Here is a 23,403-nt window from a genome sequence, read left to right on the forward strand (position 1 = left end):
CACTTATTTTCAATATATTAAGTAAAAAAGTACTAAACAAGACTGCTCTACAGCATGATTATAATTAAGTAAAATGTACACCAGATAAAGAATGGAAGAAGTACAGTATACCAAAATGTTAATAGTTGTTATACTAGAGTGGTAGGATTATGGATGAACTTGTTTCATGTTATTTCATTACAAACAATTTAGAATGAATTAAAACTTATCAACAGTTCACATTCCAAAATGAATGTTACATATGAAGTAAGTTATTGGGCATAAAAGACCCAAAAAGGATGATGAACAATAGGGTATTAATTAGCAGCGTGAAGGTATTACTTCTAGCGGCAGGTAGGTATGTTTCTGCTCCTGCCCAACTTGCAGACAAGGAAGATGCGGGTACTTCAGCTGAAGAGTATACTTTTCTCTAAAATACTGTGCTACTGTTCTCTCCACAGTTTGGCCATTTTCCAACTGTAAAGGAAAGCTGAGAAAAAAAAAAAGTACATATGAACACTTCTTTCCCATTATGAGCCAGAAAAACTCTCAACCCCACTAACTAGAGCAAGCTGCCTCACACCATCACTGCTCTGACAAACTTTTCTTACGTTTGATGACTGGCAGGCCTCCTTGTTACATTACAAACACGGTATTTCCGTCTCATTGTTCCACAATGAGTCACTTCAACCTTCAAACCTGTTCCCAACAGGAAAAACGGAGGTTACAGAACTGTCATATGTAAAATATTTATACTTATAAAGCCTGTTTATTACTATAAAAACTCAATTCTGAACAGACAAAAAAATTCTGTGATACAGGCAATATGATATGAACACCAGATTTTACATATAACATTGCTAATAATAGTCACAATCATGACAGACCTAATGCCAAACCCTACCCCATCAAGCTCCACACATTACAAAATAAAATCATAAAACTTACAAAGCCCATAGATAAAGGGCCAGAGTCCTTCATTAATTAAAAAACCTTTTTATGATAAATTCAGGTACTTATGCTGGAAGAGGGAAGGAGGAATGAAAGAGGAGTTCCAATAATTCTCAAGGTATTCCATAATTTCAAATTATGTGACATTTACCTAGCCCAGTCATCACATACTGACTGAAGATCACAATTTCATAAAGCTCAAGAAAGAAGCCTTTTAAAGATTTATAAAGCAGGAGAAAAAAATGCCAGGCCTTTTTAACAGAAGTAACGTGACAATTTTATAGAAGTATAATACAGTGACACGGCTCTTTTCCAATACTGTTAAAAATCAAATGCGACCAAAATAATTCCTAAGGTAGGTGATCCCTACACTTTTATGGAATCAGACCCCTTTGAGAATATGATGTAAGCAATAAACTCTCAGCAAAGCACAGACACATAATTTAGCAAGTGATTTTAGGAGTTCTTAGAGACCTGCAGTCCATCTGTGGACTCTATGGATTCAAGGATCCCAGGCCTGCTCTAGAGTGTAAATAAATGGGCTTTAAGCCATTTTGAAGAAAATTCTTCGAGATGAATTTTCTGAAGCAGTGCTGTCAAAGAGAATTTTCTTGAGATGATGGAATGTCCTACATCTATGCTAATATGGTCATCACTAATCACATGTTACTAAGCATAGGAAATGTAGCTTGTGCACCTAAGAAACTGAAATTTTATTTATTTATTTATTTTCTGAGACGGAATCTCACTCTGTTGCCAGGCTGGAGTGCAGTGGTACACTCTCAGCTCACTGCAAACTCTGCCTCCCAGCTTCAAGTGATTCTCCTGCCTCAGCCTCCCGAGTAGCTGGGATTACTGGTGTCCATCACTATGCCCAGCTAATTTTCATATTTTTAGTAGAGATGTGGTTTCACCATGCTGGCCAGGCTGGTCCAGAACTCCTGACCTCAGGTGATCCACTCACCTCGGCCTCCCAAAGTGCTAGGATTACAGGTATGAGCTATCGCGTCTGGCCTTAATTTTAATTAATTTAAATTTAAGCAGCTACATGTGGTTAGTGGCTACTGCACTGACTAGTGCAATCCTGGAGCTACCTAGAGAAGAGTTAACAGGTACAGAGAGGTCACAGATAAGCAACTCCTTTCTAAGTTTGGCCTAGACTCCAAAGGATAAAGTCCAAAATGGGGTAGATGAAGGACAACTTTTAGTTCCCTGATAATATTTATGGTTATTACTCTTTGCCATATTTCTCTTTTATACTTGTGATTCCTATACTGCAGTGGTTCTTAGTCAGGGGCCAATCTATAACCCAAGGGACATTTGGCAATGTCTGGAGTCATTTTTGATTGGCATGACTGGGGATGCCACAGGTTTCTACTGAGTAGAGGCCAGGGATAGTCAGAAGCATCCTGTAATGCACAGAACAGCCCTATCCCCAAACCCAACAAAGAATTATCCAGCCCAAAATGTCAATACTGCTAAGGTTGAGAATGGCTGCTATGGTAAAACTTATTTTCTTATCTAACTAACTGCAATTAGGTAAGAAAATTAGTACCAAACACAAAGCTCAATCATATAAATGATATTTTCTTCTGATAGATCAGAACAAATTAAGATGTTAAATGGACATGGTATACATCCCTGTACCAGACTGGTATTGGTTTGTTTTTCTTTGGAAGTGTTCTTCCTCAAATCAGTGAGTAGCAGTTTTGCATTAAAACTACCTTTATAAAACAAAAATGTCAGATCAGTTAGAGAATTACTATGTGTTTGCATTATAAAGGAGACTAGAAAATAAAATACTATCAAGGGAGGACCTTAAAAGAAGAAAATACTAATAATATGATGTAAACAAGATATAATAATATGTTCAGGGGAGAACACAACAGAAAAGTCTAAAGCAAATTTCTGTTGTTTGTACCACTTAGCAATTTATTTTCAAGTCTTCTCTTGAATTAAAAAAATGTTAATAAGGTTCTCCAAGCCTATATACAAAATAAGCCTTTACTAAAAATAAATTGGCACTTTTATATACATATGGTACTTTTACCATACATGTTTCCTAATATTTCTGCTGTTTAACTACCAAGAATTATTGGATAAAGAAACCACTCCAAAGTTATTGTTTAATATTTAGGTACATGTTCAACTGGAATAAGATGAATATACTAAGAAAGCCTATTCTTTATAGCACACTTTGTGTCAATAATTAACAGCATCAAATTCTTCATACCAGCTAAAAATTAAACCCATAGATACAGAACACAAAACTCTTATTCTCTTGGGTTACTGTAGTAGGAATACATGATGTACTTTAAAGAGCCTTCTTTGAAAAAAAAAAAAAAAGCCCTACTGTACTTGGAAAGGAATGGAGAAAAAAATAATCAGTTTGTCAATTGGATCCAACCCAGATTTTTCCACCCCCAAACTAGGATCATAAGTACCTAAGAATCAGGCCAAAATCTAGGGGCTAGCGAAAGTTGAAATTTTAAAAAAGTGGACTAGATAATTCTCTGCCCAGGTCCCTCCCCAAACCCTCCATCCAACCAAAAAAACACTTTTGGCTTTAATAAATATTTAACCTATAAACTTGGCTTTACCTTCACTATAACATCAACTTTATTATGCTTTCTAGTCATTTTTTCAGTCATTTCTTTGGGCCCCTGAGCAGTTGAAGTTAAGATCGAGTCCATGCTCTTCGGGCAGCGGTGGAATCCTTGTTCTGTACATCTTGTATTTTCTGTGATAGAGTGGTGATATGAGTTGATTGCATAGTTACCGCAAAGTAATGTATGTGACTTCATGATATCAGAGGTGGTAACTAAGCAGCAACTCCACTGGAAACCATGGCATTTAGATGATCACATATTAATGGGAGGTAATGCACTACCTTCTGATAATGCTAGCTGTGCATTTAATACAGATTATGAAAGGACAATGGTATGATTGCAAAACAGCTACATAAACAGTTTCTTATTTTGGCATTTAAATAACTTGAGATAAAAGGATGCTTATTTTTGAAGCAGCGTGGATCTTCCTTTTAATGTTTTATTACAATGACTATTTCCCGGTTACTGAAGGCAAAGAGTGAATGATTACTGGAGCAAGCAGGATGTATTAAACTATTCTAATTGATTGGGGGAACTGAAAGATGTTCAGTGAACAAACTTAAATGCTTCATTCAAACCACAAGCTGAAAATTATCTGCAATAAATAGGTAAAATCTTAAAATAAAAACAACATAATTATTTCTGGCTATTTAGGATCTAACAATATAAATAGAATTTATCCTACTCATACTGATTAGAGAGTATCAGACTAAGTACATATAAAATATACATTTTAGAACACTATTAAAATTATTTTTTCTTTTTATTTTTGGGCAGCCATAGAGAATGAATTTATTTGAGTTAAATGTACATATGATGCAACAACACTGTACAAATTCAGCTACTAAGTATAACAGATGAGATCAACAGTCAACTCTGTAATTTACATTAAATAACTATAATTCTATAACAACGCATGAAACAGGCTAGCCCTATATTCATACATTTTCAAAGTACTAAAATAAATAAAACAACTATCATTTCAGAAAAATAAGGAAACCATTATATTAGAATATGTTCTAAGAATTCTAGTTCTGAAGTAACAAATATTTTTGGAATAAGTTTCCTACTTTTAACAATATTATTAAAGCATTTTCCCATGAGATATTTTTATCCCTTCAGCTACTGAGGGAAAGTATTAACAAAAAAATAGCTGGTAGTGATACTAATTCCATTACTTTGCATTTCTTTCGAATACTACCTAAGATGTTACAGTAATGAATTTAATGTAATATTTTATTTTATAATCGATGTATATTTTTACTGGTGATGTTACATAAACAGATTTTAATTATGCAAAAAAATTTAAGTAAAAGGTTGTTATATCCATGCATTTTCTAGTTAAGTTGTGCTAAATGTTAATTAATTCACCTTTTATCTCTTTGGTGAATTTTACCCGATGAGAATCAGTCAGAGGTCTTGGTTGCTCATCAATATTATGAATATCAAGAACTTCACACATGAACTGAATTACAGGTTGTGCTTTGTAGAAGGCAGTAGCAGAAACTAAGAAGAAAAACACAAATAATACAAATTAATGTTTCCCTAAAAAATTCAGAAACTTCATCTTAGGCTCCATGATAACCACCTACACAGTTAAAATGATCCCTAATGCACATTTATGTACATACAAATTTCCAAAATTAGGCAGTTTTCATTTGGCCTCTGAGGCACAGGTACAGAACAGCCAAATACTCCAGTTTTTATAATCTATCTCTTTCATCATGAGTAACTGATTCATTCCATTCTCTATAGAGAAGTGTTCTGTGTGAGACAAGGCTTGTAAGAGACAAAGAAGGCCGGAGCTCCTTGGTAGCTGAGATAGTTAGGTATTACTTTTTTTTTCTTTTTTTCTTTTTTCTTTTTGAGACGGAGTCTTACTCTGCCACCCAGGCTGGAGTGCAGTGGTGCCATCTCAGCTCACTGCAACCTCTGCCTCCTGGGTTCAAGTGATTCTCCTGCCTCAGTACCCCGAGTAGCTGGGATTACAGGCACCTGCCACCAGGCCCGGCTATTTTTTGTATTTTTAGTTGAGATGGGGTTTCACCATATCGGTCAGGCTGGTCTTCATCTCCTGACCTCAGGCGATCCGCCTGCCTCAGCCTCCCAAAATGCAGGGATTACAGGCGTGAACCACCATGCCCGGCCCTTTTTTTCTTAACAGAGACAAGGTCTCACTATATTGCCCAGGCTGGTTTCCAATTTATGAACTCAAGCAATCCTCCCACCTCAGCCTCCCCAAAGTGGTGGGATTACAGGTGTCAGCCACCACGCCTGGCCAGTATTATTTCTTAAACAAGGCTTTCTATGTCACCCTAGACTGTCTAATGAGAATTTTCCCTGTCTTGCAATACTTTGAGAAAACAGTGGTATTAGTTGTTGGTGCTAATCTAAGGTACAGAGAGTAATATTAAGGGATATCTGCCACCATTATTGAGCAATGGGTAGTTTTTTAGCAGTCAACTAGTATGGTTTCTTAATTGTGGGTTTTGGAACTACAAGAGCTTCACCAATGGTTAGCAGATCACCATCACTCATTTCTTAGACACATACTCATTAATGGCTATTACGTGTCATATAGGCACTGGGGATACAACAAAAAGTATAACCATAAGACAATAAGTTACATGTTATCATGTTATTTTTCTATTCCAAAAAACATGCCCACTGTCTGCTCAGCTAAGGGTAAACTTTTTACGTGGTGATCTTTCTCTTGCTTTCCTTGGTTTAGCATTAAATGCCCTCCATAAAATGTCCCTTACCTCTGGGAGGATATTTTCAAAGCTTTAACAGTAGTTATCTCTGGATAAATGTGGGTAGGGAGGCTACTGTGGCTATTTTATTTTCTGCAAAAAATTTTTGGCCTGGCCCAATGTCTCATGCTTGTAATCCCAGCACTTTGGTATGCAAAGGTGGGCGGATTGCCTGAGCTCAGGAGTTCAAAACCAGCCTGGATAACATGGCAAAACCCCATCTCTACTAAAAATACAAAAAATCAGTTGAGCGTGGTAGCGTGTGCCTGTAATCGCAACTACTCGGGAGGCTGAGGCACAAGAATCGTTTGAGCCTGGGAGGTGGAGGTTGTGGTGAGCTGAGATTGTGCCACTGCATTCCAGCCTGGGTGACGGAGTAAGACTCTATCTCAAAAAAAAAAAAAGTTATCTTGGCTGGGCACAGTGGCTCATGCCTGTAATCCCAACACTTTGGGAAGCCAAGGTGCATGGATCACTTGAAGTTGGGAGTCCAAGACCAGCCTGGCCAACATGGTACAACCCTGTCTTTACTAAAAAATACAAAAATTAGCTGGGTATGGTGGCACACACCTGCAATCCCAGCTACTCGGGAGGCTAAAGCCAGAGAATCGCTTAAACTCATGAGGCAGAGGTTGCAGTGGGCCGAGATTGCACCCACTGCACTCCAGCTTGGGCAACAGAGTGAGAAGTTTCGTCTCAAAAAAAATTTTAAATTTTTTTTTACTATGAAAAACATTTTTATCTTCATAACTTCATTTTTAGGTACTGAGTGCATACCGTTATTTCCTTCTTTATTACACAAATAATACATGAATATAGTTTCATCACAAAAACTCAAACAATATAGAGAAGACCCTCTCCAGTCTGAACCTCCCTGTTCCAAGTATCTCTAATGAGTCACCATTGTTAGTACTTAGGTATGCATACATCCTCTCCTTTTAATATGCACTTAGATTTGTCAGAAAGGTGATTAAAAAATAAAAATTAATACAATGATAACAATGTAGGAATAACTTTTTTAGATGAAATCAGATGATAAACATTCTATGACTCATTTTATCATTATTTTAAAAATTAACAATTTATCTCAGAGATCTTTTCATGTCAGTACACTCTTTAATTGCTGCACCTTATGCCACAGTATGGGGGCATGATAAGTAAATAGGTACCCCTTCCCCTCTTAATAAAAAAGAACACAAACATTACAAACACTATACTGAACCTTGTATGTACTAATATGAAACTGTATCATTCTTTCTCAAAGCTACAAGATATCCCATTGTATGGATGTACTTCATGACACCTAAGGGAGGGTTATGGGTTGTTTTTTACGATTACAAACAATATTCCAAGGCGAATATTCCTGTGTATGTATGTGTTGTGTATGTATATGTATTTATTTATGTTTGGTATACATCCATGAGTGCTTCTTATTTATTTATTTTTGAGACAGAGTCTCACTCTGTCACCCAGGCTGGAGTGCAGTGGCATGATCTCGGCTCACTGCAACCTCTGCCTCTCAGGTTCAGGCAATTCTCATGCCTTAGCCTCCCAAGAGCTGGAATTACAGGCATGTACCACCACACCCAGCTAATTTTTGTATTTTTAGTGGAGACGGGGTTTCACCATGTTGGCCAGGCTGGTCGCAAACTCCTGGCCTCAACTGATTTACCCGCCTTGGCCTCCCAAAGTGCTGGGATTACAGGTATGAGCCACCATGCCCGGCCCATGAGTATTTCTGTGGAAAAGACAAGAGAAATCAATACTCACTGCTAAACTTCCATCCAAATAAACTTTAGAAACATTTCCAGTTTCTAACTAATTAAAAAAAAGAGAGAGACACTGTTAAGATTGTAACAGTATTCTAGATACCTTATTCAAATCCATAGTAGTTTTAAATATATAGACATTATATTGTACTGAAAAATGTTAGAATATTGTTGTGCACAAAAAGGAAGGCTGACAGGATACATACCAAATTTAAGTTATATGTTTATATTGTTTAAGTTCTTAAGCATATATTGATCTGGATTAATTTTTTAAAAGTAAATAAAGAAAAATAAATATATAGTGAATAATATGCTTATTTTACCTTTCCTTTAATCCTACAGGTAAAATTTATTTATTGGATTGCTATAACACCAGCATTCACAACTAATGTTTCACATACCACAGAGCTGTAACTACTAAACAAACATGCTAGGATTATTTCTCTTATTTAATCCTCTTCTACTTTTTTCCCCAACTGTTTATGCCACTACACTCTGAATCATTTTACTGCTGACCATCTTCTCTACAGGAAGGTAGGCATTTGAGGTAAAAATTAAATTTAGTAATAAAAAAACTCAAAAAGAATGGGTTGAAATCAGCAAATAAAATTTTGAATTAGAAGTAAATTTCAATGATCAAATATTGACTTTTCTACCCCTTAGTTGAATTCTTAATATTTAATAAACCTACAAATGTGTATGTATTTTACTCCTTCTTTCCCTTTCACAAGTTAGCTAATTATTATTGAAAAATGTTTACATTTAACATTTAAAAATATATCAATAAGATATGCTACATTAACGTGTTTCAGGAAGTAAGCATATAATCATTTCCAGAGATGGCAGCCCCCAAAAAGCAAGCACTTGAAAAAATTCAGCACTGAAGCAAATGCTTTTTTTTTTTGAGATGGAGTCTTGCTCTGTCACCCAGATTGGAGCACAGTGACGCAATCTTAGCTCACTGAAACCTCTGCCTCCCAGCTTCAAGTGATTCTTCTGCCTCAGCCTCAACAGTAGCTGGGACTACAAGTGTGCACCACCACACCTGACTAATTTTTGTATTTTCAGTAGAGACAGGGTTTCACCATATTGGCCAGGCTTGTCTCAAACTCCTGACCCAGTGATCTGCCCCCTCGGCCTCCCAAAGTGCTGGGATTACAGGCATGAGCCACTGCACCTGGTAAAAATACTCCCATTGTACCAGGACTAGAAGAATTTCCCTAATCTGATAAAAAATTATTTACCAAAACTGGTATTGCAACCTGGGAGATACATAAAAAAGAAAAAAAACCTCAATGGTAAATTCAACTCCATTTTCTAGAAAGTTCCAGCTAGCATAGCAAAGCAAATTAAGAGAATAAAAAGTGAAAAGATTGGAAAGAGAGAAAATTATTACTCTTCACAACGTTGTGTACATAGAAAACTCAGTAAAATCTATGGACAAATTACAGAATTGATAATTAAGCAATGTTGCCAGATTTAAGATCTACCTATAAAAATAAAGTATATTCTTATATGCTAGCAACTTACTTAAAATGTAATTTAAAAATATACCACTTACAATCACAACAAAAAACATAAGGCATTTGAGATGAAATCTAAATGAAAGGTGTATAAGACCTATGGAAGTAATAGGTATCTCTATTATTGAAAGATATTAGAGAAGATCAAATAAATGGAGTAATATATCCTATTCATGTAAATTATCCTCAAATTAATCTTCAAATTCAAAGCAATTTCAGTCAAAATATCAACAGGATGTAATCTTCTCTCCCCCTGGAACCTAAGATACTACAATTAACATGAAAGCACAATGAAACAAGAATAGCCACAACATTTTTTTTTTTAGTATCTAGAACAGAGTCTTACTCTGTTGCCCAGGTTGCTGGAGTGCAGTGGCACAATCTCCACTCACTGCAACCTCCACTTCCCGGGTTCAAGCTATTCTGTTGCCTCAGCCTCCTGAGTAGCTGGGATTACAGGCACGTGCCACCAAGCCCAGCTAATTTTTTTTGCATTTTTAGTAATGATGGGGTTTCACCATGTTGGCCAGGCTGGTCTGGAACTCCTCACCTCAGGTCATCCACCTGCTTTGGCCTCCCAAAGTGCTGGGATTACAGGTGTGAGCCATTGCGCCCAGCCAACAATTCTTAAGAATAAGGTCTGCTCTAGCATTCATCGAGATTTGTTATAATCCTATTAGAATAAAGAGGCTGTGGCTTGAAAGCCTACCTCATATTATATACATAAATTCTTTTCAGAGAACTAAATATGAAAGGGAAAACTAACATTTATTGAAACGTGTAGAATATCTTTATGATCTGAGAGGTAAGAAAGAATTTCTTAAACACACTACAAAATCTATAAACCATGAAAACTATAAGAAAAAAGACGCCATAAATAAAACAACAAAGAAATAAAGCCAAAGATTGATAAAGGGTATGTACAATATGTTTAACAAATGCTTAGTATCTAGACTATGTGAAGAGTTCCTATAAATCAAAATAAAACAATAAAAAGTGGCAAAGGACATGAGCAAACATTTCATAGAAGAGAAAAAGAAATATATATTAAAACAATATCAACCTACTATTTTATACCAATCAAGATTAGAAAAAAACTTTAAGGGTAACACAAGCTGAAAATAAGCCAACAGAAGAATGAAAGCTCTCAGACGGTAGGAACATAATCTGATGAAGTCACTTAGGAAAGGAAGAGGTAATACATAATAAATTGAAAAATGTGTATAATTTTCAACCCAGAACTTCTGTTATAGAATATATACTCTATAGAAATTCCTCATCTGCAAAAGGAGACATGAATAAGAATGCTTATATCCTTTCTATAGCACTGTTTGTAAGAGTAAAAAGAAGGGAAACAGCCTAAATACGTGTCAACATATTTGGATATTTTATACTATAAATTGGATGGATAAATTGTACGATACTCATACAATTAAAATCAATGAGCAGCCACTGGAATTCAGATAAATAAAATTGAGAAAGAATGGGCATTACTTGAGGGGAGTTTAGGGGAAAATGAGATATTATTAACCACTTACACTGGTAGTATCTAGATAAACATAACTAGGGAAAAGAAATTTAGCAAATAGACTATATGTTCAAAACACCAGTGGGATAATATTTCAATTCTAAACATAGTATATCTTTAAATGTATTAAGGTCATTTAAGTTCCATTAAAGTTTTATAGTATACTCTAAAACTCATATATCTTTTATTAGATTTATTCATAACTGATAATTTTTTTTTCTCACTTTGGGAGGCCAAGGTGAGTGGATCACCTGAGGTCAGAAGTTTGAGACTAACCTGGCCAACATGGTGAAACCCTGTCTTTACTAAAAATACAAAAATTAGCTGGGTGTGGTGGCAGGCACCTGTAATCCCGGATACTTAGGAGGCTGAGGTAGGAGAATCGCTTGAACGCAGGAGGAGGAGGTTGCAGTGAGCAGAGATGGTGCCACTGCATTCCAGCCTGGGGGACAGAGTGAGACTACATCTCAAACATACAAACAAACCCCAGAGAATACAGATGCTCCTTGACTGAAAATAGGATCACATTCCAATAAACACAACATAACTTGAAAATATTCTAAGTTGAAAATGCTTTTAATACATCTAAACTACTGAACATTACAGGTAGCTTGGCCTACATTAAATGTGCTCAGAACACTTACATGAGCCTACAGTTGGGCAAAATCATCTGGCAACACAGTACATTGCACAGTATCAGTTGTTTACCCTCCTGATCACATGGCTGACTAGGAGCTGTGGTTCACTGCTGCTGCCCAACATTTTAAGAGAATACTGTACTGTAAATCGCTAGCCTGGGAAAATATCAAAATTCAAAATACAATTTCTACTGAAGGTATGCTACTTTTGCATCATCGTAAAGTTGAAAAAGCGTTAAGTTAAACCATTCTAAGTAGGGTTCTAGGTTTAACTTTAAAAGAAACTGCTGGCTGGCTGCGGTGGGACGCCAAGGCAGGTGGGTCACGAGGTCAACAGATCGAGACCAGCCTGGCCAACATGATGAAACCACATCTCTACGAAAAATAGAAAAAAATGGCCGGGCGCGGTGATTCACGCCTGTAATCCCAGCACTTTGGGAGGCCAAGGGATTGAGACCATCCTGGCCAACATGGTGAAACCCTGTTTCTATTAAAAGTACAAAAAATTAGCTGGGCGTGGTGGTGCGTGCCTGTAGCTCCAGCTACTCGGGAGGTTGAGGCAGGAGAAATGCTTGAAACCGGAAAACGGAAGTTGCAGTGAGCCGGGATTGCGCCACTGCACTCCAGCCTGGTGATAGAGCCAGACTCTGTCTAAAAAAAAAAAAAAGAAAAAGAAAAAGAAAGAAAAAATTAGACAGGTATGGTGGTGTATGCCTGTAATTCCAGCTACTTGGGATGCTGAGGCAGGAGAATCGCTTGAACCAGGGTGGTGGAGATTGCAGTGAGCCTGAGCCAAGAACGCTCCACTGCACTCCAGGCTGGTGACGGCGTGAGACTTTCTCTTAAAAAAAAAAAAAAATACTGCTAGGGCCAGACGTGATGGCTCACGCCTATAATCCCAGCACTTTGGGAGGCCGAGGCCGGTGGATCACCAGGTCAAGAGATCGAGACCATCTTGGTCAACATGGTGAAACCCCGTCTCTACTAAATATACAAAAATTAGCTGGGCATGGTAGTGAGCGCCTGTAGTCCCAGCTACTCGGGAGGCTGAGGCAGGAGAATTGCTTGAACCCAGGAGGCAGAGGTTGTGGTGAGCCGAGATCGTGCCATTGCACTCCAGTCTAGGTAACAACAGCAAAACTCTGTCTTAAACAAACAAACAAAAAAATCTGCCAAATTATTTTGCTTTTTTTCTTTTATTGAGATGGAGTCTCATTCTGTCACCCAGGATGGAGTGCAGTGGTGCGATCTCTGCTCACTGTAACCTCCACCTCCTGGGTTCCAGTAATTCTCCTGCCTCAGCCTCCCCAGTGGCTGGATTACAGGGACACACCACCACACCTGTGTAATTTTTTCTATTTTTAGTAGAGATGCAGTTTCACCATGTTGGCCAGGCTGGTCTCAAGTGATCTGCCTGCCTTGGCCTCCCAAAGTGCTAGGATTACAGGTATGAGCTACTGCATCCAGCCGCCAAACTATTTTTCAAAGTAGCTGTACCATTTTACACTCCTACAATTTCTAGTTGCTCCAAATCTTTGTCAACATTTGGCATTTTCAGTCTTTTAAATTTAGCCAATCTAGTAAGTATGGGTGGTATCTCATTGGGGTTCTTTCTGAATGACCAATGATGTTTTGCATCTTCTCAAGTGCTTATTGACCATTCATATATATATATTTTTTTGAGACAGAGTTTTGCTCATCATCCAGCCTGGAGCGCAACGGCACAAGCTCAGCTCACTGCACCCTCTGCCTCCTGGACTCAAGCAATTCATTCTCCTGCCTCAGCCTCCCGAGTAGCTGGGACTACAGATGCCCACCACCATGCCAGCTAATTTTTGTACTTTATTTAGTAGAGACAGGGTTTTGCCATGTTGGTCAGACTAGTCTCAAACTCCTGACATCAGGTGATCCACCTGCCTTGGCCTCCCTAAGTACTAGGATTACAGGTATGAGCCACCACTCCCAACCACACATACTCTTTTGTGAATTATGTGATTTTTACTACTTATTTCTTTTCTGTTTCTTACTGAGCTATGTATATGTTTTTCATATATTCTGGATACAAGTGTTGTTCCGTTACATTTTGCAAATGTGTCATCTCAGTTGTAGCTTGCTTTTTCATTTTTTTTAAGAGTCAGGGTCTTGCTCTGTTCCCCTGGCATGAGTGCAGTGGTGATAATAGCTCATTGCAACCTCTAACTCCTGGGCTCAAGTGATCTTCTCACCTCATCCTCCTAAGAAGCTGGGATTACAGGCATGTACCGCCACGCTCAGCTAATTAAAAATTTTTTTTTGCTATGCTGGCCAGGCTGGTCTCAAACTCCTGGCCTCAAGTGATTTTCCTGCCTAGGTATCCCAAAGTGCTGGGATTATAGTTGTGAACCACTGGCTGCCTTTTCATTTTTTAAATGGTGTTCTCAAAAGGAAAAGGTTTTAATTGCAATGGTTTTCAATTAATTAAGAAATCCTGGCTGGGTGCAGTGGCTTATGCCTGTAATCCCAGCAATTTGGGAGGCCTACGTGGGTGCATCACTTGAGGTCAGGGAGTTCGAGACCAGCCTGGTCAACATGGTGAAACCCCATCGCTACTAAAAATACAAAATTTAGCTGGGTGTGGCAGCATGAACCTGTAGTCCCAGCCACTCAGGAGGCTGAAGTGGGAGAACTGCTTGAACCCGGGAGACAAAGGTTGCAGTGAGTCAAGATCAACCCACTGTACTCCAGTCCGGGTGACAGACAGAACCTGTCTCGGAAGAAGAAATAAATCTTTGCCTCCTCCAAGATTATGAATATTTTCCCCATTTTGTCTTGGAAATTTCCCATTTTCAATGTTTTATCCTGGGATAAACTCCGAATTAAATTTTGCATGTGGTGTTAAGTAGGGGTTAATGTTTATTTTTTATACAAATATCCAGTTGCTGCATCATTTATTGAGAAGACTGTCCTTTCTGGCATTATGTTGGTCCTTTGTCAAAAGTCAATCAGCCACATTAACGGGTCTATTCTTATAGCTATTGTGTGTTGATGATCTTTACCCCAGTATCACTGTTTTGATTTCAGTAGTTTTATAGTATGTCTTGAAAACAGGTAGTATAAATCCATCAACTCTGTTTCTTTAAAGATTTTTTTGGCTATTCAACATAGAAATGCTGTTTTTTGTATTTGCATATAAATCTTAGAATCAGCTTGTCAGTTATATACTTTTATACCCTGATGGGACTTCTACTGTATTGAATTTATACATCAATTTGAGGAGAATGAAATTCTTAACAATTTGAGACTTCTAGTCTTTATCTTCCTTGTGTTTCTCAGTAATGCTTTGTAGCTTTCAGTGTGGGGGCCATGTATAGCTTTCTTTACATTTATTCCTAAAAACAATATGCTTTTTAATGTTATGAATGGTACTTAATTTTTTTTTATTTCAATTGTTGAATGCTGGTATTATTTCCGGTTATAATGCTAGTATTCATTTTTGTATATGCAGCTGGTATCCTGTGAGCTTACTAAATTCATGTATTAATTCTAATAATTTTAATTGGGTTTCTTTTGGTAGATTCTTTTTTTTTTTTTTAACACTTGCCTACATGCAGATCTTTTGGTAGATTCTTTAGGATTTTTTTATGCAGAGTATTATGTCTTCTACAAACAGAGATAGTTTTATTTCTTCCTTTACAAATTATCCCTTTTCTTTCTTTTTCTTGCTTCGCCTGGGACCTCCAGTATGATTACTAAATAGATACAGCGAGAGCAAGCATCTTTGCCTTGTTCTTGATTTTAGGGCAAAAGCGTTCAATCTCTTCACCACAGAAATATGATGCTGCCTGTATGCTTCTCTAGGTATTTTTTATTAGCTGAAGAAATTTTCTTTTATTGCTACTTTGTTGTAAATTTTTATCATGAGAATGGTTAAAATGTGCCAAATAATTTTCCTGTTGAGAGGATTATATTGTCTTTGCCAGGTGTATCAGGTACACCAGCCTCAAAAAATGAATTGGGGCTGGGCATGGTGGCTTGTGCCTATAATCCCAGCATTTGGGGAGGACCAGATGGGAGAACTACTTGAGCCCAGGAGTTCAAGAGCAGCTTGGGGAGCATAGCCTAGGAGGCTGAGGCTGCAGTGAGCTGTGATCACACTACTGCACTCTAGGCTGGGTGACAGAGTTAAGAGTCTGTCTCACACGCACACATCCATACAAAGCGGGTGCAGTGGCTCATGCCTGTAATCCCAGCACTTTGGGAGGCTGAGACCCCAGCCAGGCCAACATGGTAAAACCCCGTCTCTACTGAAAATACAAAAAATAGCCAGGCGTGGTGATGCATGCCTGTAGTCCCAGCTACTTGGGAGGCTGAGGCAGGACAATGGCTTGAACCCGGAAGGCTGAGGTTGCAGTGAGCGGAGATCTCGCCATTGCACTCCAGCATGGGTGACAGAGCAAAACTCCATCTCAAAAAAAAAAAAAAAAAAAGCAGGGGATTTGGGGAGCCTTTTCTGTTTTCTGAAAGAATGATGTTTTTTTCTTTACATGTTAGAAAAAAATCACCAGTGAAATCATTTAGGTCTGGGGTTTTGTCAGGAGGAATTGTGAATTCAGTTTCTTTGATGCAGGGCAATTCAGACTTCTTTTTTGAGTCAATTTTGGTAAAGCTGTGGCTTATCAAGGAATTTGTTTCATCTAAGTTATCAAATTGGCATAAAGTTGTTCATACCATTCTCTTTATTAATCTTTCAATTAATTCTGAGGAATCTTTAGTGATACACCCCCTTCATCGCTGATACTGGTAATCTGCTTTTTTGTAATTTCCTGATTAGTCTTGCTGGGAATTTATTAATTCTACTAATTTTTTAAACAACCAACAGTTGGCTTCATTGATATTCTGTACGGTTTTTTAATTAAATTTTGCTCTAATCTTTATTATTTTTTACCTTTGCTTACTTTGGATTTAATATGCTCTTCTATTTTTAGCTTAAGTCAGAAACTGTGGTAGCCAGCCTTCAAGATGGTCCCCAATGAGTCTTGACATATAGGATTCATAGCTTTTACAGAATATTAAGTAATCTGTGTAACCAATAGAATATTATAAAAATAAAAGAATGTAACTTTCAATGCTAGGTCTTAATGTTATTACATCTTCTGCCTTGTTCTCTCATGAATTCCTGCTCTGGAGGAAGCCAGACACAGTGTTGTGAGAATACTTACCCAGGCTTAGTCCACATGGCAAGGATCTGAGGCCTCCAGAACTAAGTTGTTATCAATTAAGTGAGTCATACTGGAAGTGGTTCCCCCAGACCCTGTAAGGACTTAAGATAAATGTAGTCTCATGAACCAGAACCATCTAAGTCACTCCTAACTCACGGAAAATGTGTGAGATAGCTTATTGTTTTGAGTCACCAGGTGAAGGAATAATCTGATGTGCAGTGACAGATAACTATACAGATATAAGACTTAGCCATCCAAACATTTATTAAGTATATACTATGTCATAATTCCTTTATGGGTTGAAATTTAGAGATAAACCAGACAAAGCTCCTACCCTTTAAGAATAGATTCTGGGTTAAGATGGCAGGTTACTAATGAGCATCTCTAATCATTCTTCATTTCATTCCTTTCTCAAACTCTACTATATAGATTTTTAAAAATTAAAGATACAAACCTAGAAGGGAGAATAAAACAAGAAATACGTCAACATTTTTGAAAGATGAAAACCAAGTAAAGCAAGTTGGTGATAAAAGGATGGGAGTGATGCAGAAAAATGAAGAGAAGAGCAGTTTGAGAAGCAGGTAGAGTCCTATATCCTTTGTCTAGCTCACATTGATGAACAGCTGCCTCTTGTTCATCCTTGCATAAATCTGGAGGCATGCTGTCTGGAAAAGATAGAGGCTCCCTGGAAGGAGGATGCTAGACACAGTTGAGAGCACAGGATTGTACCAAAAACAAGAGATTAAATGACTGCAATATATTAAATGCTGAATACAGAAGCTCCCCCAGGTAGAACTCCCAACTTAGCTTCCAGAATGCAGGCAAACACACTGTTATCCTTCAGGCAGGAGTTTGGAAGACTTATCTTTGGGCAACCTGACCAGCCAAGAGAAGAGATCTAAGGATCCTAATGCTGTAGATTTCCCAACCTCAGCCCACTGAAATCACCCAGTGATGAGGCTCAGAGTCAACAAACCCTATCCATGCCTTCAGAGCATCCAGTGTTTTTAAACTTCCACTGAACAGACATTAGAAAATCAAGAATACTAGATATTGAATGAAAGCCTCCAAAATGGAAGACAGAGATCAAAACAAAACAAAAAAATTTGGGGAAAGCACAAGCATGTACAGGAAGAACTCCGAAATAAATTATGCTCAGAAAGCTGAGAGAGAAGATTCTGCATCTGTGAAACAAGAATAGCATGCTATACAAGGTTAACACTTGGGAAATAAAATGGGTGAATTTTATGGTATGTAAATTAGTCAATACAGCTATTTTAAAAATGGAGTGATGCTTTCAAATTTCTGAAGAAAAATTATTTCCACCACAAAATCATTTAAGTTTGTTGATAAATACATTTTGTAATATATAAAATTTGCTTCCCAGGTACCCTATTCCCATGAAGTTTCTGAAAATTTTTTAAAAAGATAAAGGAAAAAAAAAACTATAGGAGAAAGACAAAAGGAATTCTCCAGGGCAACAGAGAAGTGTGATCTCAAGACAGCTGTGCAGGCTGAACACAGGGGCTCCCACCTGTAATAACAGCACTTTGTGAGGCTGAGGTGGGCAGATCACCTGAGGTCAGAAGTTCAAGACCAGCCTAGCCAACGTGGTGAAACCCTGTCTCTACTAAAAATACAAAAATTAGCCAGGCATGGTGGCAAGCACCTGTAATCCCAGCTACTTGGAACGCTGAGGCAGGAGAATCACTTAAACCTGGGAGGCGGAGGTTGCAGTGAACAGAGATCATACCACTGCACTCCAGCCTGGGTGACAAGAGGGAAACTCCATCTCAAAGAAAAAAAAAAAAAAAAAAAAAAGACGGCTGTGCACCAAACAGAATGGGTATAACTCAACCAGACTGAAACAGTGAGATAAATCTGATGAAGGCTGTCACTGAGATTCCTGCAGCCATTACTGTTTTTCTAAGTTTTTTTTTTTTGGTAGGGTGGAGACGGGAGTCTCGCTCTGTCACCCAGGCTGGAGTGCAGTGGCATGATCTCACTGCAACCTCCACCTCCCGGGTTCAAGCAATTCTCCTGCCTCAGCCTCCAGAGTAGCTGGGACTATAGGTGCATGCTGCCACACCCATATAATATTTTTGTATTTTAGTAGAGACAGGGTTTCACCATGTTGCTCAGGCTGGTCTTGAACTCCTGAGCTCAGGCAATCTGCCCACCTCAGCCTGCTAAAGTGCCAGGATTACAGGTGTGAGCCACCGCGCCCGGCCTTATACTGTTTTTCTAATGTGAAGATAGCCTGCCTGTGTAAGCCTGATCCAGGTATCTTTAGTTGGCCTTGTCTGACCTCATGTTAATAAAGTTCTTGCCTAGATGCCTGAGTCAGCTGATAACTCTCACTCCACCCAAAGAAATGTTCTGCTTTGGTCTACTTCTGAAAGGACTAATTTGAATATTATAAAATCAAATTATTTCTTAATCTTAGCAATCTTATATCTAAACTCAAGACAAATACATGAAGTAAGCAACACTGATACTGTGGTTAATAAATTATTTACTAGAAATCTGTTTTCCCTGACAAAGCAGCATATTAAAGTGTGAACTTCTCACTACTCTGCAGAAATAAATTACAATTACTAAATTCTACAACCATTTACATATTCTGACTACTTTTCACTAAAAGCAAAATGGATAGTAAATGTTTTTAGGAAAGCTACATTTTATTTAACAGTAAACAAAAATAAATTTTTTAACTGACGTGTCTTAAGATTTGTCTGCCAGGAATTTTGCTTCTTAAGGGATGCAGTACAGAGAGCTATGTTAAAGGTATGAGCACTGGAGTCAGAAGTTGAACTTCTCCATTTAAATATAAACTGTGTGACTTTCTGTCTCTACACTTCAGTTAATGATACTACCTAACTTATACAACTGTGGTGGAATTTACATGCAATACTATAATATTAATAATTAATATAAAATGTTTAGCATTCTATCTGGTACATAATAAGAGGTAAACAACATCTTAAGGGAGATACAACTAACAAACATCAGATTCACTATGATGATGTTCTTTTTAATTTTTTGAGACAGGGTCTCGTTCTGTCACGCAGGCTGGAGTACAGTGGGGAGATCATGGCTCAAGCAATTCTCCCACCTCAGTCTCCCAAGTAGCCAGGATTATAAACTCATGCTATCACGTTTGGCTAGTTTTTGCATTTTTTATACAGACAGGGTTTTGCCATGTTGCCCAGGCTGGTTTCAACTCCTGGATTCAAGCAATCCACCTACCTTGATCTCCCAAAAGTGCAGGGATTACAGGTTTAAGCTACCCTGTCCAGCCACTATGATGGTCTTCCAAAGTGCTTGGATTACAGGCATGAGCCACCACGCCCAGCCGGTCTTTTTTCTTTTGTTAATTTTTTTTTTATATGATGGTCTTAAAATCTGTGAATTACAATAATAAAATGCAAGTTGCAAATGGGCTGGCCTCAAAACAAGCCAAATATTCTACATTTCATCAACTCTAAGATGCCATTGATGGTAAGGTGCACTAGTATTTTATGTATTCTTTAAAAAGAAACCTGCCATTTGAACTGTGACAAACCATCAATTCTAAGATATCTTCCGGTGTCTCATGCCTGTAATTCCAGCACTTTCGGAGGCTGAGGTGGGCAGATCACCTGAGGTCGGGAGTTCGAGACCAGCCTCCCAACATGCAGAAACCTGATCTCTGCCAAAAACACAAAAAATCAGCCAGGCGTAGTGGCGCATGCCTGTAATCCCAGCTACTTGGGAGGCTAAGGCAGGAGAATCACTTGAACCTAGGAAGTGGAGGTTGCGGTAGAGCTGAGATGGTGCCACTGTACTCCAGCCTGGGCAACAAGAGTGAAACTCTGTTTCAAAAAAAAAAAGTTATTTTCCAATTTCAGAGATGTTGGAATGTAAACAAAAAATTTTAACTCTTAGATTGGTAAAATACAGTGTTTAATTACACAGTTGAAAGTCAGGGTATTAAATGCCAACAGATCATTCTCAAGGCCAGTCTCGCAATTAGAGAGAATTGCTCCCTTTCTTAGAGTGCTCTTCCATCCTTATTTCCACCACCAATTTCACCTAGCTCCCACCTGCCATTTCTTGAGGGAAACATTCCTCAACCAGTGAGACTATAATGGATCCCTCCCTTTTACGCTTTCACTGCACTTGGTATTTTCCTTTTTTTTTGAGATGGAGTCTCATTCTGTCACCCAGGCTGGAGTGCAATAGTGTGATCTCAGCTCACTGCAACCTCCACCTTCCAGGTTCAAGTGATTCTACTGCCTCAGCCTCCCGAGTAGCTGGGACTACAGGCGCCTGCCACCAAGCCTGGCTAATTTTTGTATTTTTAGTAGAGACAGGGTTTTACCATATTGGCCAGGCTGGTCTCAAACTCCTGACTTTGTGATCCACCCCCCTCGGCCTCTCAAAGTGTTGGGATTACAGGCGTGAGCCACCACGCCTGGCCAATATTTTCCTGTACAGTACTTATTCCAGTGCTCAATATTAGTTTTTTTCCAGCTGATTTCAAGTTCAATAAAGGCTGTTCAGTGCAGTATACCACATACAAGGCTTGCAAAATCAAAATCACAAAAAAGCAAGACAGGAAATATAAGCAAGTAAGATGGTCAGTGCAATACTTCTCATATTCACAGCAGCACTTTACTGGGAATTAATAATCCCTTGTTGCAGCATTTATGGAAAACATTATGGAGATTCCTAAAAAAATTAACAAGAGAACTACTATATGATCTAGCAATCCCATTTCAGGGACTACATGCAAAGTAAATAAAATCACTATCTCAAAGAGAAGTCTGTACTCCCATGTTCACTACAGCATTATTCACAATATTCAAGATGGGTAAACAACCTAAGTGACCATCAACAGACAAACGGATAAAGAGAATGTGGTATATACATAAAACGGAATATTATTTAGCCTTTAAAAGAAGGAAGTCCTGTCATTTGTGACAACATGGATGAACCTGGAGGATATTATGTTAAATGAAATAAGCGAGACACAGAAAGACAAATACTGTATGATCTCACACGTGGAATCTAAGAAAGCTCAACTCACAGAAATGGAGGTAGAATGATAGTTACCCAGGGCTGAGGGCTGAGGGAAATGATGAGATGTTGGTCAAAGAGTATAAACTTTCAGTTATAAGATGAGTAAGTTCTAGAGACTTAATGTACAGCATGGTGACTATAATGAACAATTATTGCATACTTGAAATATCCTGAGAGCAAGTTTCATGTTCTTACGTCTCTCACATACCTATGAGGTGACTATTATGTCAATTAGCTTGATTGTGGTAATCATTTCACAATGTGTATGTACTATCAAAAGTCACACTGAATACCTCAAATATATATAATTTTTACTTGTTAATCATACCTGAATGAAGCTGGGAAAAAATAAACCAACTTCAAATATTAGGCACTTTGCTCACATAAACATACTCTCATATTTTTCTTAAGTCCTTTTGGGCCATCTCTTCTCCCTAACCCAGCCACCCCATTTCATTTTTCTTTTTTTCTTCCTAAAAGGAACCAAACTCTTGAAATTGGTATGTATTTGTTCCATCTCTGTTTTATAATTTTACTTTATTTGTATGTACCCAATATAAATAATAGCATATTGTTTTGCTATATATATGTATTTTTAAACAGAGTCTAACTGTTGCCTAGGCTGCAGTAGTGTTGCCATCTCTGCTCACTGCAACCTCCACCTCCTGGGTTCAAGAAATTCTCCTGCCACAGCCTCTTGAGTAGCTGGGACTACAGGTGCATGCCATCATGTCTGGCTGATTTTCGTATTTTTAGTACAGATGGGGTTTTACTATGTTGGCCAGGCTGGTCTCAAACTCCTGACCTCAAGTGATCCACCTGCCTTGGCTTACCAAAGTGCTCGGATTACAGGCATGAGCCACTGCACCTGGCATTTTTTGTATTTTTACTAGAGACAGGGCTTTGCTATGTTGGCCAGGCTGGTCTTGAACCCCTGATCTCAAGTGATCCCCCCTACCTTGGCCTCCCAAAGTGCTAGGATTACAGGCGTGAGCCATTGTGCCTGGCCCCTTTTGCTATTTACTTCAGCTACAACTTTTTTCTTTTTTTGAGATGGAGTCTCCCTCTGTTGCCCAGGCTTGGAGTACAGTGGCATGAAATTGACTCACTGTAACCTCTGCCTTCTAGGTTCAAGTAATTCTCCTACCCGAGCCTCCCAAGTAGCTGGGATTACAGATGTGCATCATCGTGCCCGGCTAATTTCTGTATGTTTAGTAGAGATGCGGTTTTGCCATGTTGGCCAAATGGTCTCCAACCCCTGACCTCAAGTGACCTACCTGACCTGGCCTCCCAATGTGCTAGGATTATAGACATGAGCCACCGCGCCTGTCCCCTTTTTGCTATTTACTCAGCCCTATTTTTTCTTTTTTCTTTTTTTTTTTTTTTTTTTT

The 23,403-nt window shown here is 38.3% G+C and overlaps 1 protein-coding gene across 5 annotated transcripts in view; it reads right to left on the reverse strand.

The window, feature by feature from the left end:
- The window catches only part of LOC108284369 (protein argonaute-3), a 123,395-nt gene that overhangs the window by 42,695 nt on the left and 57,297 nt on the right, over positions 1 to 23,403 (reverse strand). For 3 of the 5 annotated variants that reach the window (XM_017501081.2, XM_037728706.1, XM_017501077.2), the window contains 3 exons: positions 4,911 to 5,045; positions 591 to 678; positions 322 to 469 (listed from right to left, as the gene is read on the reverse strand). In XM_017501081.2, coding sequence (XP_017356570.1) covers positions 322 to 469; positions 591 to 678; positions 4,911 to 5,001 — 327 coding nt within the window. In that variant the 5' untranslated portion in view covers positions 5,002 to 5,045. Of the gene's footprint in view, positions 1 to 321; positions 470 to 590; positions 679 to 4,910; positions 5,046 to 8,062; positions 8,111 to 23,403 lie in introns of all 5 variants that reach the window. The other 2 variants (XM_017501083.2, XM_017501082.2) reach the window with 1 other exon arrangement.

This window comes from Cebus imitator, unplaced genomic scaffold (assembly GCF_001604975.1).
Source record: "Cebus imitator isolate Cc_AM_T3 unplaced genomic scaffold, Cebus_imitator-1.0 Scaffold277, whole genome shotgun sequence".
NCBI classification, from domain to species: Eukaryota; Metazoa; Chordata; class Mammalia; order Primates; family Cebidae; genus Cebus; species Cebus imitator.